Source organism: Dreissena polymorpha, chromosome 11 (genome assembly GCF_020536995.1).
Source record: "Dreissena polymorpha isolate Duluth1 chromosome 11, UMN_Dpol_1.0, whole genome shotgun sequence".
In the NCBI taxonomy this organism is placed as follows: domain Eukaryota; kingdom Metazoa; phylum Mollusca; class Bivalvia; order Myida; family Dreissenidae; genus Dreissena; species Dreissena polymorpha.
This window is the reverse complement of record NC_068365.1, coordinates 57,131,050-57,148,859: the sequence shown is the minus strand read 5'-3', so window position 1 is coordinate 57,148,859 and position 17,810 is coordinate 57,131,050. Positions and strand designations below refer to the sequence as shown.

General features: G+C 33.5%; 1 protein-coding gene across 1 annotated transcript in view; it reads left to right on the top strand.

Annotated features, from left to right (window-relative positions):
- Positions 1–17,810, top strand: part of LOC127850877 (uncharacterized) — a 141,139-nt gene that overhangs the window by 111,438 nt on the left and 11,891 nt on the right. The window contains exons 25-30 of the mRNA XM_052384267.1: positions 10,990–11,104; positions 12,014–12,144; positions 13,030–13,097; positions 14,464–14,602; positions 15,371–15,485; positions 17,452–17,582. Coding sequence (XP_052240227.1) covers positions 10,990–11,104; positions 12,014–12,144; positions 13,030–13,097; positions 14,464–14,602; positions 15,371–15,485; positions 17,452–17,582 — 699 coding nt within the window. The remainder of the gene's footprint in view (positions 1–10,989; positions 11,105–12,013; positions 12,145–13,029; positions 13,098–14,463; positions 14,603–15,370; positions 15,486–17,451; positions 17,583–17,810) is intronic.

Here is a 17,810-nt window from a genome sequence, read left to right as displayed (position 1 = left end):
TGTTGCACACAAGGTCCCTGTCTCAAAGGTCTAGGTCACACTTAGATACTTTAGGTTTGTGGCTTGAATATATTTTTTTTTGAAAATGTGAAAGTTGCAGGTAGGTGTATTCAGTATTTATGTATGGTTCTTTCAGGTTGTTGACAAGAGTGTGTCAAGAAGAAGACACAGAAGTTGAAATTAATAAACTTTATAATGCATTTGAATTTGAGATGAAAGAATCTAGGGTTAGCGTGACAATAACGAAACGGACCTTTGTTGATCATATTCCAACCGTTTTTCCAAATTCTGTTAAAATTCGAAGCAAATCTACAACAACCAATACAAACTATCGAGGTTTACCATTCAAATCTTTATATGTTGAGTTAGAGTGTGTATCACCAGAAATAACATGACAACAAATTGCAGAACTCTTGTTAAATTCACACGTGAAACACAAAAGAGCCAAAGATAATGTGACATGTTCTTTCTCCACTGACTGTTATTCAGATGGAAATGAAGTTATAAAACAAATTAATTTCCTTCCAAGTGGTCAATAGGAGCTTATTGTTAGTTGGACTACTATTGACCTTGGGTCATTATACATAAGCAACAAATTTACTGCTACAAAAGAGGGCATAAGTGTTGTTTTAGAGAGTGTTAAATTGTTAACCCTGTGCGATGGAGTTGAAATGAAAAGACGAATCGTCATGAGTTGTTATCACAAACTGAGTAAGTGGAATACAGATGGACAAACGGTAACTTCACTCAAGTATGTGCAACAGAAAATGCTTAAAATGACTCTACATATTGAACAACAAAAGACAATGGACAACAAGGAAAATGACGTGATAATAAACACTAATGAAACTGTTTTGAAAAGAAATTGTTAAAACAAAACAATAGCAAAGTAGAGGACATTGAAAAACTTTTCCCATGTGCACCACCACAAATTATTGAATTATTAAACAGTCAAGCAGTGAATATCTCGCGTGAACCGAAAGGTCGGAGATTGTCAGAAAGTGTGATTTCGTTGTGTTTGCAGTGGTTCTGCATGAGTCCCCAGTCGTATGAAGCTGTCAGAAATGCCAATTGCATGATTTTGCCTTCTAGGAGTGTGTTAATTAGATATAAAACAAAAGTGAAACAAAATGTTGGAGTTGATGAGAATGTATTTTTGTGGATGCAAGATGAAGCAAAGCGACAAAACTTGCCTGAACATAGTTACATTGGTGGTCTTCTAATGGACGAAATGGCAATACAAGCTGACATCCAAATAACAAAAGCAGGAGATGTTGTTCAATCAAATGATCTAATGGAATAGGGAGAAGAAGGTAACATAGCCCATGTGCTGAGGCAGGGCAAAAACGAGAAGGTCATAGGAACATATGCACTGCAGATAGTTTTCCTTGTTGCACTGGATTTAGATTTCCAATTGCTCATTTCATAACTGACAGCATACACGCCACAAAAATATATCCTTTGTAGCAGTAATCAAATTAAAGTTGTTTGCTTTCGACACATTATACACATGCATGGATGGTGCGCAAAGTAATCGAACATTCATGAAAAAAAACATTTGTCACCGGACTAATACATTTACATGCAGCAGCCCATGTTCATTTGGTCGTATGGTATGTTTAATGGATTTTTCACATGTCATTAAAAAGATTCGAAATGACATTACAAAAAGTGGGATTTCAAAGACATGAACTAGAACATTAACATTAGTTAGTGGACATACTGTGAAATGGCAAATGCTGATTGATACATATCAACGAGACAGTACGAATGCACTGCAGCTACATCGTCGACTTACGAATGTGCATCTCTTTCTTTCAAATCAGTCACTAATGCGCAATCATTTAGCAGATGTCTTGAGTTAAGAAATTTAACATTTGGTTCTGCAGTATCAAGAAGTTTTAGGTGACAATGGTGAAGTGCTAAATGGTCTTGTTGAATTTTTGCAAAAGACATCAAGGCTTATTAAAATATTTCGAGATAAGAAACCAGCCAAAACCAATTATGATCCAAGAAATACTGAACTTATATGTATAGCTATGTGGTTCAAGGAATGGGAAGCATATTCTTTGAGTAATGAATCAATTGACAAAAAATGAGACCAAAAGCCATGCTATCAGTACGGTGTCACGAGGACATTCAGTCATGTATCATTGACTTTGTTGAACTTTGCCGCTAGCTAATATCATCAAAGTCATCAATACATATAACCCCTGGACTTGTGAATTCCGATGTCGTTGAAAATCTATTTTACCAGCAAAGATCAACGTACAATGGTGCAAACACTAATCCCAATGCACTACAATACAGGCGGTCCCTGAACAGTATTCTGTTAGGCCAAAACATTGTATCGCAAAAGGTAATGCCGAAAAATACGTGTAGCAGCCCAACCCTTCAACTACCGTCTCTGCTCTGGTAGACAAAGGCCATCAACTACTGTTCCACCAAGTGCCACTAAGAAAATTAGCATCATACGCATTTGGAAAAGGTTGGTAATTGTCTATTATGTTGATTTTGTTTAACAATTATTTCCATAGTTTTATATGTCACAATGTCATCAGCACATATAGTTTACAGGCCTTTCCCTAGGCGCTTTAAGCATCACCCCACCCCTTTGCCTTAATCTTCATTTAATTAAATTATCTCACCATTTTGTGTTGCTTCAATATGTATTTCATATCATAAATAACTTAATAAAAAAACAGCTTTTCAAAGGCTGATTAGTTATAATTTATTTGTTCAATAATTGAGTGTCTAAAGTTCTGTGACATTTAATTTGGAGCTTTAAAATTAAACAAGTTCAAAAGGGTACCTCAGTACCAAGCGGATCGCGCATATTTGCCCCTGTGCCCTAGCAACTTTCTGGGGAAAGGCCTGCATTTACTTAAATCTATATGTGTGATCGATGTATGTACCTGATAGGTTTCCTGTGATCAGTCAGAAATGGTACACAATAATCCCACTGTGTAATGAAGTATTTAACGTCAACTGGTTGATTTAAACAAATGCTAGGCTCAAAGTTGACAACTCTCAGCCCATCAGTGGTATATGCCCTGCCTAAATGACACATCAAGTTGTCCAGGCTTGAAGATCTCTTTACAGATAATTTCCACACTGTGAAACAAATTTTTCAAGTTTTTAAATCTATTGCACAACAATAACTGGAGAAAATTGCTATATGATATAAAATACACACGTTTTTTTAATAAACTACCTGTATATACTATATTAAAAGATACCGACAAGTTATTTCTTTTTTATGGACATTAGTTATCAGTTCACCACTCTGGTGCTGATTGTGTCTAAAGTGCTCTAAAGAAATTAACTAATTAGTAATTACAAAAATTTATATATCAAAAACTGTGCTCACAAAAACACATTCAATATATGTTAATTAACTATACATTTAATAAGTACATGTATATTAAATTTTGATTCTCAAGTCAAGCTGGTTACATTGAAGAGATCATTTTTATTAGTATCCATGTACACTGTGTCAAGTATGTTATTCTTGTTATTTTGCTTAAATGTTGCATAAAGCAAGGTTTGAAATCATATTCGAAAAACCATATTTAATGGAAATTATATTGAACATGCTAAGTATACATTTACATGTAAGTGTTAACGTTTATCTTATTTAAATATTTAATATTTAAATGTAATGTATATAAACTTAAAAATAAAAATTCACCTGTCCAGGGCCATTCCTTGTGACTTGTGTATAGTTATGGCAAATGCAAACTTGATTGGGTACTGTTCCCTCACAGCAACATCCTAGTTTTTTGAAGGACTGAAAACTGAATTTTTTAAGCAAGAATAAACAAACTATGCAATAATGACTTTTAACTTCATCAATTAATAGCAACAAAAAATGTGTTTAAATTTGCCATTGTTTTTGATACATTGTAATGTGTTTAGTAAAAGGAACAATGTATGTAAGATTTTAATGTGCTGAATTGCTGTAAAAACATTAAAAACATGCAAGTGAGGCAAATACAATTTGGCAATATGCCATATTGTCAGGCATGGACAATGGTGCTTTTGAGTATTTACAATTGTACTTGAGCAAGTCAAATTTCATCGAGTACAATTTATGTTTTCTAGTCAAATTTTATTTAATACAATGTAAAGAGTTGTGAGTATTACATAAGTTTAATGTACACCAAATACACTTGACCTTTGTAAAATATTAGTAAAACATTTCATTTTTATTTTATTTCCAATAAAATATAAGACATGTATTTAACTGAACAAACGTTAAGATTGCATTCTTTCAACCGGAATAGATTTATTCCCAAATTGAACGACCGGCCCATCTGCAGTGTGAATGCTGTCACCACCCCTTTCAGGCCATTAACAAGCTTATCACTCAAGTTCCTCATTAGAATTACTGGAGCGCCTATTTTCAACCATTAGTACCAATAATAACTTTTGAAAGAAAGTGTTTGTCACCAGTGTCTGTGGAAAGGAATTCTTATAACTGACCTGGATACGCAATATTTTTTGTCGGTTTTATTCATCTACAAGTTCATTTGTGGAGAAAAGTTTAGTTAACAAATCTCGGTTTGGTAATGGACGGTTGAGACTTTCAAGAAATTTAACATTCTCACTAAAAAACATTCTGAAATGGTTCTGATGAGCTTTGTTCACTTTGTCTTATCACTTGACTAAGCTCAACACGGTGTGTTGTCAAATCCTTAAATAGTGAACTCACAAAACAAATGTCACCGCTGTCGCAGTAAAGGGGGTTAAATACTGTGGGCAGTTGGCTGAAGTCACCAGTAAGTTTTATTTGTATACCGCAAAATGGAATATTTGAGTTTTTTATTTTGCATATTGCATCAAGACATTCAAAAAACCTTTTGCTCATCATGGAGCATTAGTCTCTAATCAGGACATCTGTTTCTAATATTTGTTTCTTTACTTCTGCATAGTGTGCGTTGTTTCTAATAACTTCTTGAAATTCAAAGAGGCTATAACGCCCATCACCGTAGCCGGACCACTTGTGAATTGTCATGGCCTCTGAGTATGTGGTGCAGGCTAGCCCAGTTGTAGCCATAACATCAACTTTCTTGTGGGTATTTTTGAAGTTTTCAACAATACGATTGATTACAAATGGCTTTCCTGTTCCAGCAGGGTCATGGATTAGTAGGTTGTGGCCTTCCAGAGCCCGCTGAACGGCTCGCTTTTGTTCCTCGTTCAATGCCCAAAAACAATATTAACACAGCTAATTACCGTTTCAGAGACTCCGTATAGCAGTCGCGGGGAACCAACCAAAGGTGAACAACCGATAGTTTAAGGTCGTCATGCAAGCGCCTGTCATGACACGGATCAACGTATACGATGGAAAATAAATTTCCAAAACAACGATACTTGTCGCGTTTTAAACAATAAAACGTCCGTGTATTGGTTGTAAGTTGATGAACTCATACGTATGCATTGCACTTATGCAGAATATGTTCGTTAGCTGGTGTGTTTCGATAGTTTTACTCTCTATGAAGTTCAACCGATTGTTCGGTCAGACAAGACCCATTTCACGATTTCGGTCATTGTTTACTTGTATATTAGTAAGTTATATCGCGTGAGTGGTTGGTTTTCTTCATTAGGCAACCATTTCCCGAAATATGGTACATAGTTTACGAAAATCGACCACCGATTGAGCAATTAATGACCTTGTATGTTTACATATGTGTTTTTTCTGTGTCAAGAGATACCTACCATGTTAATATATATTATATCAGAAATGTGTTTTCTTCAAAGTGATTGAAAATGTTGTTTGTTGGTATTTGATAGTGTTTGATTTTTGTTTAAGTCATTTATTTATATTTTTCACAGTAGGGGTAGTAGAGGGGGTGGGGGTAGTGACTAGACCACGCGCCAAACACCCGTGGTGTCAATTGCACATTGACTTTATTCTGAAACATTACACGTTTGTGGATGTTGGGCAATATGTGAATGCACATAATTTTATTGATACAGTATTTCACCAGTTGAAGACTCCCGGGTGCACTGCAATAATAAGAGTCCTGTCCACATACAAATGTCATTTAACATGTTCAGTTATATACCTAGTACTAGGTTTTAATTCATCTGCCTTTTGCCGTGCAATGAAAAGATCCGATGATTAAGAACCGTAAAAAATAGATGCCATCAGTGTAAATAAAGCAATACACATTCGAAATTTAAGTATAACGTACTCATACGTATAGCTAGTCGCGTTGTGTTTGCTTTTACATAAAGAACATCACAAAAGCTTACCGTACGGAAAATACTTATATATTCAACAACGATAAAAAGGCCTTATAAGATCCAGTAAAATTTCGACCCACTATACTAATAGATAAGAACATCATGTGTCAGGAATTCTCAAAATAATTTGAACATTTGATACTTATAATATAAGTAGATGAGACAGGTGCCTTAATTTCTGGTTTCTACGTATCAGAACCAATGAAATCAGAACATAAAAGAACAAATATTTTAATCACTTAATAATATAAAAGCTCATCGTGATTGCATATCAATATTATAAGATATTCATACATGCGTGAAAACATTAGTTATTAAGATTTAAATAATGAAAGCTCAGGTAAATAACATGTAAATACCACTTTTTATTGCTATAATCACTGACGAATAAAATCATGATAGCTCGTGACTACCAACCAGCGATTTTAAAGTAATTCGCGGCTGAATTGTTCCGACGGAAGAAATGAATGTTCCGCTTTTTCTACCGTTTTTGACGACAATTGTCTTAAACAGTTCTCGGCTTGTTATTTTCATTCGGAAATGTATGTTGAATTGTTAAGTGTCGCTAAAAATGACAATCCGATAGTTTACATGTATATTGTAATTAAGCAAGGGCCCACAAGGCTTTCCAAATATTCTCGACATGATACACCAAAACCTGCAAGATGCAAACGTTATCAAGCATATTAAAAGACAGTAATATAGTAGTGTAAATAAGTGCACGCTATCCTGTAACGTAATGAACAGTTTCTCAGATGAAAAAAATAACAGTACATTTTTTGATAATTTTTCTCTTAATGGTGTAAATAATATGTATTTAACTTATTATCTTAATTTTATTTAAACATGTTAATAAAACATTAAATATCTAGTTAAAGAAATAGTGGAAAACAATAAGGCGTTGGTTTTGGTCTGGACAAAATACTGTTTTTGACACATTTGCTTAGGAATTAGACAAAACCCTATTATGGAAGAACGATATTATTCGTGTTTTATTTCTTCATCAGAAGCACTTGAAAATATGCATGTTCTGCCTAATCTACAAAACTTATACATTGTTGTTTGTATTTAGTTAATTTTTAGCTGAATTTAAACAACACCTTACACAGATACTAATCGCAAATGAACTAGTATATACTATAAAGAAGGGCGTCCGTATGCAATTACAGTCTTGGTTTTCAAAATAGCGGTCGCATATTGTTATATATAAGTTTTAATAAATATTCAGCAAATGCAATAACGAAAGCAGGAATGGCATCTCAAAATCAATGTTATGCACTTAAATTTTTGCTAGTGGAAAATTGATTAAAATACCTTTGTCACGGACAAAACAGCAGCCCCGTCTGGGTTAATGTTGTTGTTATAAGAACGGAATCTTCATAAGATATATCAACCTGGCTTCAATTCTTTGTATGCCCCCCGGATCGAATGATCGGGGGTATATTGTTTTTGGCCTGTCTGTATGTCTGTCATTGTATGTGTGTGTCCCAAAACTTTAACCTTGGTCATAACTTTTGCAATATTGAAGATAGCAACTTGATATTTGGCACGCATGTGTATCTCATGGAGCTGCACATTTTGAGTGGTGAAATGTCAAGGTCATCCTTTAAGGTCAAAGGTCAAATGTATGGCTTCAAAGCGCAGTAGGGGGCATTGTGTTTCACAAACACAGCACTTGTTAATTATGACATGATTCAGATATTAGTTTTCAATTAGTATTACGATTCCCATATTTGTTGACAGAATACAAAAATTAAATAACGTGTACAGTTACCATATAGCCCTCTTTCCACGAACCAAGTTCCATCAACCTAGCCTAAGTATAGTAATCCCCGGATTTTATTTATTTTTGATTGTTTCTGTAACTGAAGAAGTCACCTTTTTGTCAAACATCTATTTTGGAAGGGCAGACGTCCAGACTAACGGACAGGGGGTAAAGCTATAGTTCCCACTGGTAAAACCGGTAGAGGACTTATAAAACGCCGCTGCACATATAGAACAAACATAAACTATATAAGGCGACGGCTTAAGTTTAAGCCGAATTTTCGAATTTCATTCAATTGCGGCGTATTTTGAGTTATTGTATTTAAACGATGGGTACTACTTTCTGAATTGTGATCGATATAAATGTGTGTGGTGATAAATGAAGTATATTTGGGTTTTAACATGATACTGTTGTCTTCTAAATAGATTGTTATGCGCATGCGTCATAATAATGCATACTTGATGACTGCTTTAAACATATCACAATTCGATTCTGCATTGAAACCAATATATTCATAATTGTATATTGTTTGAAGGTCTGGTAAAATATTGTTCACAAACTTTCTCTTGGTTAAATAATTAAATTCATGCAATAATTTATGTATGAGTATCATACCGTTGATAGCATGAAACATTATATATTTTGAAAAAAAAACAACAAAGACTGTGTACAGTTTACATCTGTGTTAGGACACCCTCGGATGAGCATTATTAACATAAAATGCATTTGAATGATACAACGCATTCTTGATTCTTCTTTAAGATAAAATATCATAATTGTGCTGTCGTTTTCAAATGTTTAGTGATATAATTAAAATAAAATATTAAATGGAATTGATCACTACCAAAGTAAGACTTTATCACCTGACCGCTCCTCTAAGCTTATCGATGTTTTATATCCATAGGAATTACTACAAATCGGAAAAACTGTTTGTTATTGCACTTCTTTTCCTAGAAAGGCACACGAGTTTTATTGCGTGTAAACACTTAATACTTTATTAATTTATTTTGGGAAATAAATGCAAATTATGTATTCGAAGCCACTGTTCGTTGTGCTTGTTGATAACCCCCGCTAGACACTCGACTGTTGGGATACTATGCAGAATGGAAGACAATTCTTGGGATCAGGCCATTCTGGGATATGCACAATTTGTTCTTTCTCGGAAACCGTTCAATCATTTTTGAAGCATACTCCTTCATTGTAGTTATTATTTGTGCTTCATGGTTGCGCACATCTACTTCAAATCGGCTCCTTATGGGGTTTATTTTTATGTTCGAATAGCTTCTCGTTTGATGTAACGAGTGCACTGCGTAGTAACATGTCCCAGACTTATAATACTGTATATGAACTTATTCCGCTTAACGTTATCTATTATCTACGGTACCGCGACGTCAAGTGATGACAAAATCTTGCTCTTATGAATCTGTGTAGTTATGCTGATGTAACCCATAAGGCCCATGGGTTTGGGGTATCTTTATCGCTGGTGTAGTGTGTGGATGAAAACAACGTATTATCAACGAAAACAAGATAGTAGAGAACGTTTAAATCTTAAAGGAGAATGTAAATATATAAGCTGGATATCAGGTTTTTCACACTCTCTGGTAGATTTGTATGGATGAGATTCAATTGAATAAGATTGTATTATATTGACGTTTGCGTAATTCCCCAATACTGTGGTTAATTATGTGTTTCAACCTGAGCCTTTCCCCATGGGCTGTGTAATTGACATTTTATACTCTGGAACAACAGTTCGAGTTTTAGTATTTGGTATGCAACATCAAATAAAATTCGTTTATAAATTATGTCAAATGGGGTAAAACCGGCACCACCTCAGAACCATATCATTTTGTATCGACTTATATATTAATTTACTTTTAAAATCTCTGAAACCTAAAGTCCCAGAGCATTGATGCTTAGTATGTAACATGGCATAGTGGTCCTCAACAAAGCTTGATTAAATCATGCTCCTGTGTTCACATAATTTATAAAATCTCGTATAATAAATAAAATAAATAATTAGCCATTATTATTAAACCTTAAAGAGCATATGTTTAAGGTAAGGTGTGTAACATCATATCATGGTCCTCCAAAGAGTTTGTTCAAATCACGCTCATTGGGTTCAAAACTGTGCAAGCTCCAGGTGGCACTTTGTTTTTATCAAACGACGTTGTATTTACTGTTTAAAAAAATATGAAACCATATGTCCCAGAGCTTTGATATTTGCCATGTAACCATGTAACGTCAAATATTTTTCCTTTTAAACATTAATTGATGTCATGCCCCTTGGGGTCAAAAAAGTTCAAGAAGGATGTCGATTTATGACTGTGATTCATTCGTCCTCAACCAGAGCCACTTCGATCGATTCGATTTATTTGTTCTACATAAAATAAAATCTTCCTAAAAAAGTAAAAACATACATTTTGTCAAGCGAAAAAGGCTAAAACACTCTCGCACAAACAGTCGTATATGAATTCGAATTTGTTGTATAAGCTAACCATTAAACTCGCACGAGTGTAACAATATAAATGTGTACGGCATTGGCCGCAACAAGTTCCAACAACAACTATTATGCATTTCGAACAAATGTAGGAGTGGTGTCGCTTCAACATCAGCATAGAATCAATCCGGATAGAGCTTACTGTACCGTAAGATATATAAATACCCTCTCCACCCTTAGTAATAACGTTTAAACTGTGACATAATTTTATTACAATAAAGTAGTGTCTTTCCTTTTGGCATGAGTCATATTATGTTGAAATATCAACAGTTTATTCAGTGCTCAATTAATGTAACGAAATAATAAACTCTGACAAGACCTAAATTTTCACGTGACTTATACAAATTAAAAACTTCGTATCGTTGTGTTTGATGTTGCATGAAAATATGTTGTCTCATAATAACAACGACTGCATAACATGCATGAGACTGAGTGAAATGAATCCTTAATCCGTATTTTTTGTGCTATTTCTTTACAGGTACCTAGGGAAATTGCAATAGTAGTAGAAGATGACCCTACCAATGAGCTTGTGATAAACCTGTGCGGTGCTGAAACGATATTCAACCGACAAGATGTTGATTTAGTACCTCTCAGTACGTGTGCGGGTGACCTTTCATGATTTCAGAAACATGTTTTAAATGGGCATTACACAATATTACTGCAGAGTAACAATACAAAAGGATTGATTAATTGTATATACTTTTTTTCCAACCTTTTCCCAATAATTAAGCAGTACACATATCACCTTCCATCAACTTGAACGTGCTTGCTGTTTACTGTTCAAAAGGATATATCAGAAGAGTTCGAAACTGTTTACATGGATGAATGTCACAAATTGAGATTATAGATTACCTTTTATAGACAATTTTAAGACAATCATGTGCACAATTAAATATAATGTTAGATTAAAATCTAGTGTAAATATGGATATCTTGTGGAGACCCTGTCAGATTCCCTCTTGAATCTTTGTACTAAATTTACAGGTTATTCTCAAATATAGTCTGATCGTGTGTAACTCTCAGATTTACAGTATGTGTTCAAATCGGCATTAGGTGTGATTTGATTAAAATATCGAAGCATTGCCATTTGCTCTGATATCCTTCTATCCGATATTCTTTGCACAATTGCAAATTTAATATTTGTTCGTGCACTTTGACAGCAGATATGTTTTTTCTTTCAACTTTCTTTCTTTTTACTTCTTTGATAATGTTTCTTTGTATGGGAACATGACGAATCGTGAAACCGCCATGAGTGTATACCGGTTTCCAAATTAATAAACTTATTTATGTGTAAGTTTATTAAATTATGCATTAGTTTATAGAATGATACTAGATCAGAAAATTAAAATGTAGACAAAGGTTATGGTTTGTGGTTTGTGGACAATTTACCTATTTGGAATAACACGATACTCTTTTGTAATGAGATACGTATATATTAACGTGTGTTAATTGTTGAAAGTTTCAGAATATCACTGACAATTGGTGATATTTACCCTATTTCAGAGCAACTGACATGCGAGTTAAAAATGTGGTTTGAGATGTACATACCTAAAACTGAGAAGGACGCGATGACAGAAGCTGTCATGTCAAAAAAAGCAACTGAAGTGGGAAAATTACTGAGCCACAACAAAAAGGTACTTTAAAATATTTAACGAACGAAATCAGTGTAGCATATTAACATAATTGGCTTGATTTGTAACTTTGAAAATGTCTAATCGAGACTCACGTGTTATTTTCGATAAATTTTAGCAATAAATCTTTTATTTTGGGTGATTTGTTATTAAAAACGCTAATAGTCTACATTTATCATCTGAAAAACTAAATGATCTAAACTTTAATTAAAATTACAGCGAGGTAAAAGTACATTTAGTAGGTAAACATGTACACAGTACAACTCATTCAGTGTTTGATGACACAAACGTCTATACACGTTTGTTTTACTTGACATTATTGTGTAATTAATGTTTGCACGTTTTAACCTCCCTCATAATTAATCCAAGTTCACTTTGTTTCGGTAACCTTACGTCGGCATTGAGGTAACACTAAAATTGCAGTCGTGGCCTTTATAAAATAAACTCAGTTTATCGTACCAATTTATCTTACATGTGTTTCTGAACATTGTAACTTGCCAAATGAAAGATACTTGGTTATGTTTGAGTTTTGTAAATCTCCCTTCACAGTAATGAACTACATTTCAAATTTTGAAAATGACAATTGTATTGTAATTGCCAAATAACTATTCATTCTCCAACTTCATTAATTCACTAACGTATCTGTAATAGTTGTATTATTTACTGTATGATAGTATTTTTGACATGTCATAATTGAAATGACGAAAAGTGACATTGCTGCAATGGCGGCTTTGAAGTTATATTTTGTATAGTATATGCCATGATGATAAGAATCTGTGTGCATATTGCGATTAAATGCATGAATTTATTTGTTCTTTTCTGTTGATCACTTCCCATGATGTGTTACTTAATGCGTTCAAGAAGATTTTATATTTCATTATCTTATAGGGACCCCAGCGAGTATGTGGTATTGACACAGATGGTTTCTTGTATATTAAAGATACCAGTGGTAAAAGGTACACAATATGTGCAATGGTTGCTCACCGTGGTATACTGGCTTTTATTCTTTATTTGTCAAAGATATCTGCGTAATTTAGACTATAAATGTAATTTGAAGTAATAAATGAATAACCATTGCAGATATTAATTGAAGACGATTTTATCGAGTAAAAGAATTATAGAAAGAAGCAGTACAAAACAATCTAAAAAAATCAGTTGACAGCATGTTTACAAGTTAATATGAACGTTTTGGTTTTGAACGAAAAGCATAGGTATAACTAAACGAGAACTTATGTCTCAATCATTTTAAGTACGAACAATCAAACTCGCATATTTTTATTCACAATGTTCACCGTTTTCTGTCATTTTGATACATAAAGGCATAGACTTCCCACAGACATATTGGTATTGTTTAACATTCGTTTTCGGTGTATAACTTCTGAAACAAAAACCGTTGTAAAATGAACAAAAACTAGTTTGAATCTGTAATTTGTCTTCATGCTGAACATCTCAAATAGATTAATAATAATTTTAAAAAATGTGAATTGCATTTACCCATGTACAACATGTGACAACAAATTGACCCTATAAACAATTTATTTAACTTGTTGATTATTTTGCTATGTGTGTAACAACAACTTAGTTGCGTTCAAAGAAAGTACATATAATTAAGAATATTAAATATGCGGAAAATTATTTTAAGTGTAGAAGCCTTATCTTTTAGCATGAACGTATAACATTTCAAACAAGCAACCGTCTGCAACTTCATGCTTTTCGGTCTGTATGTTTTGACTGGCACAGTGCTTTTCGGAAAATTAAATTTAATGGTAGTGTTATAATATTAAGTAAAAGTTTTAAGATACTTCATAAAATCTCTTTATATCGTGATAGGGTTTGGCTAAATGATTCACGTGCCTAATCCAAATCGTGTCTGCAGCCGTACATTGTAAATAATGTAATGTATGAAGAAACAGATACTTCATAAAATCTCTTTATATCGTGATAGGTTTTGGCTAAATGATTCACGTGTCTAATCCCAATCGTTTCTACAGCCGCGTATTGTTAATAATGTAATGTATGAAGAAACAATATTCATATTATACATGTGTTAACTAATCGTGAATTTGAAAGGATGAATTCGTCGTAAAACCTCGGTTGGGACCAATCACAGCACAATCTCGTACCCTCACATTGTAAATAATGATTCGAATGTTACGAATACACGATGACCCGTTTGGCCTTTGTTTTCGCGTTCCACAAGTTGGGACACTTGATTTGTAATTTCTCTTTTAAAAAATACAAAATTTACCCTGAACAAAGTCGGATAGAACCTATATTTGCATGAAACATTTCTACTAAAGATATGCCGTGATTTACTTTTAGAAGGAAATTCCTTCTTGATGGTGGCACGATATCTCCGACATTTTTTGAAGGTGACATAGTACATATCTGCAGTGAAGCTAAGCTAAATGAACAAAAGCTAAATGAACAAATGTCATTGTGGAAAGATGACATAAAACAGGTTGGTTCGTTTAATCTTGCAGTATAAAAATAGTATCTGTAAAACTGTTTTCTTACGATTTTGCAATTTAAATGGCGCTAATGAGACCATCACATATGAGCGATTTATCATTTATTAAAACTTAATATATGTATATGTGTGTTTTCGGGATAGACAGACGAACTGATAAACGGATTGACATGGCAACGCAAAATTTAAATTCGAGGACACCATCTGTCCATCTGTCTTTCCCGAAAACAACAGCGCCAAAACTGGCCACGCTCCAGGGGTCATATGGTACATATGGAACCGCTAGTTCCAGATGTTTTTATTTTTATTGAAAAGTAACAGGGCATGTTCTACACTGTTTTATTTGGTCAAATTGTGTTCTTTGGATAAAATGCCCGGGGCTCAACTGACTTATTTAGATGTATGAGTTCAATCAATTGTCACATTCTCTGAAAGAAGCGCTAAGCTTTGTGTTGCTTCTTTTGCTTTAATAAAAGCAAACTAACTCTCTGGTCACAACTGAAAAGGCACATAGGGCAATCGATACATTTGTACAAATTGTTGGAGGTCTTTGTAAATACTGGGTCAAACCTTGGGTATCGTGTTGTGCTCTAAATAGATCAATAACTCAACGCATTCCAAATAGCATCATGTTAATGGGTAAGTAATACAATCGCGTTCAGTTTTCAAAAATATAAAATATACTTGTAAAAACACGGGCATAACTTATTTACGGCTAAATGAGCATATGTTTTAAGAGTTGTTTTAATAACTTTGCAGACACTTGATAAAATTGGTACAATATTGGAAGTGACACCAGAGAGTAAACTGAGAATCAAAGTTGGCGCTGATACGTTCATTTACTGGCCACCATATGTCACTTTAGTACCCATGGGTAAGTCATAAATGTTGTAAACAGCATAATATATTATACTTTATAGCATGATCTTAAAATGTCAGCATATTTCTAAAAATTAAAGAATTCATTAAACTAATTAAACTGTTCATTTACTTGTTTCTTTTATGTTTACAGTATGCGCTAAAAGTTTTACAAATGTATCCAGTAACATCTTAATTGAAATAATATGTAATAAGTTTACCATTCGATTACCATATAAAGAGTACGTGTGATAACTGACCATTTTATACTTATCATTATTGAATTATATAATCGAATTATAACAAACTACCAAGACATTAATAATACAAATTTTAATAATTTATAGAGAAAGAAACCAAAGCCGATATGTAACTTATGGTAATAGTTGTGTGTTATTATTGTCTATTTAACACACAAGACTAAACAAACTGAAATGCAGCAATTTGTAAAAGAAACAATCTGCGTATTTGAACTGTGGCTTAAAGTCGTTTACATGAGTAGCCAACGAAAGATTTGTATTGAAATGTTTACCTCCTCGGTCGTTTAAACAACGCATCGAATAGTTTTTGAAATTGTTACATATCGACCTATCTCGGCTCTCGTAGAGTATTCGTCAAATAATGAACGAGTATCCGTGCATTCCTTGAAACCTGATTACAACCGACACCTACCGTGGGCCTTAGGTATAAACAACATTCGGATAGTTCAATGATATATTAAACTGTATTATATTTCTAGCAGGCAGTATTTTTACGTTTTCTAAAATAGCATTATTGAGAAATTTGCAATCTACAATACCCTTACTGTATAGAAAAATTGCATCCATGAATCTTGAGGATCATTACCGTACTCATACCAAACTTATTTAATGCCACTAGAACATTACGTAAATGAAATGGGTACTTCTTTGATATTACATTATTTTATATGAGACATTGTTCTGCAGCAGTACACACAAGAGGTCATCGATTACAGCTTATTTATGTTTTTATTACAAAAAATCTAAGGCAAAACACTCTAAACGGTATATATAGGGCTTGTTAACTATAAATGTTTTGCCTACTTGTATATTATAAGATAAGATAGTATTAGACCACTATACATACTGACGAAATACCAAACTCATCAATGGCAAATTTGCAATTAAAAGAGATCGCAGAGGCAATTTTGATATAATGTTCTACGAGAAATCAGGTGGTCTCAGATCTGTAACCATTTTTTGCAGTTCTATCAAGACACAATGTCAAACTTACACACAGGAAACTGACTCATGATTGTCTCTAGGCTACAGGCAAGTGTAGTCAAGCATCAATAAATCGGATTTACCCAATGGTGTGCAACCAATGGCTTGTAATGTTAATGTGTTTACTTTCCCCGTGTTACCGCCGAAGCACTGGAAACAGATGATTTGCATTCTTTTAAAAGTGTTCTTTATTGTGAATTCACATTGCAACCTGTCAAGTTATTTGCATAGGACAGAATGCATGGTTTCTTTCCGGAATACATTACATTGTAATGACTAAACTGTATGAAGTTGTATGTGTTCGTAGAATAAGTACGCGCTGTTTCATTGTGTAATTATAAGGGCTGAATACTTGTTAAAATAATACATAAAAAACACTGTAATACATAATGTTATTGCATATGAAAAAGCAACGTATACTTATTGCTAATATAATTTCAACAATTTGTGATTTAAAAACACAAGTGAAAATGACAATCTTCAGTCGGGGTAAATACCAATAAACATAAATTTTAATAAAGAAACGAACTAATTGCTCTCATGCTTGTAAAAGATTAAATTAATGCTTTTGAAACTGGATTATAACCATTTGGTATGATAGATAATATTTTACTTTTTTACACATTTCCAAAATATAGAAGCAGTGAAACTCCAGAAACATTATCAGGATATAAAATATTCTCCGCTAGTATTATATTAAAAAGAAATTGCCTCTACATCTACTCTCAATTATTTTAGTGCACCTGACTAGAAAATTTAAGGAGTGGATAGAGCATCACTGGCCACAACTTGAAAATCAAACGTTTGGAAAAGCTGTACTGGAAGGCAATGCGGATGAAGTCCGTAAAGCACTTACTAATTCTCAAAAGGTACGTCATAATTTTCTAATAACTTCATGTTTTCCAAGTGTGTGAACGTTAACTTTGGCACAAGATACTACACATACAATAATTAATCTACTTGTGTTGTTGGCATCCTGGATTGATTAACATTGAATCATGAATGAATACAGTACCGCTTCATAATCAACCGCTTTAATTAGCTAGACTCATGTATACACACAAACATCGTTTTCTTATATAATTTTGGGAAATATA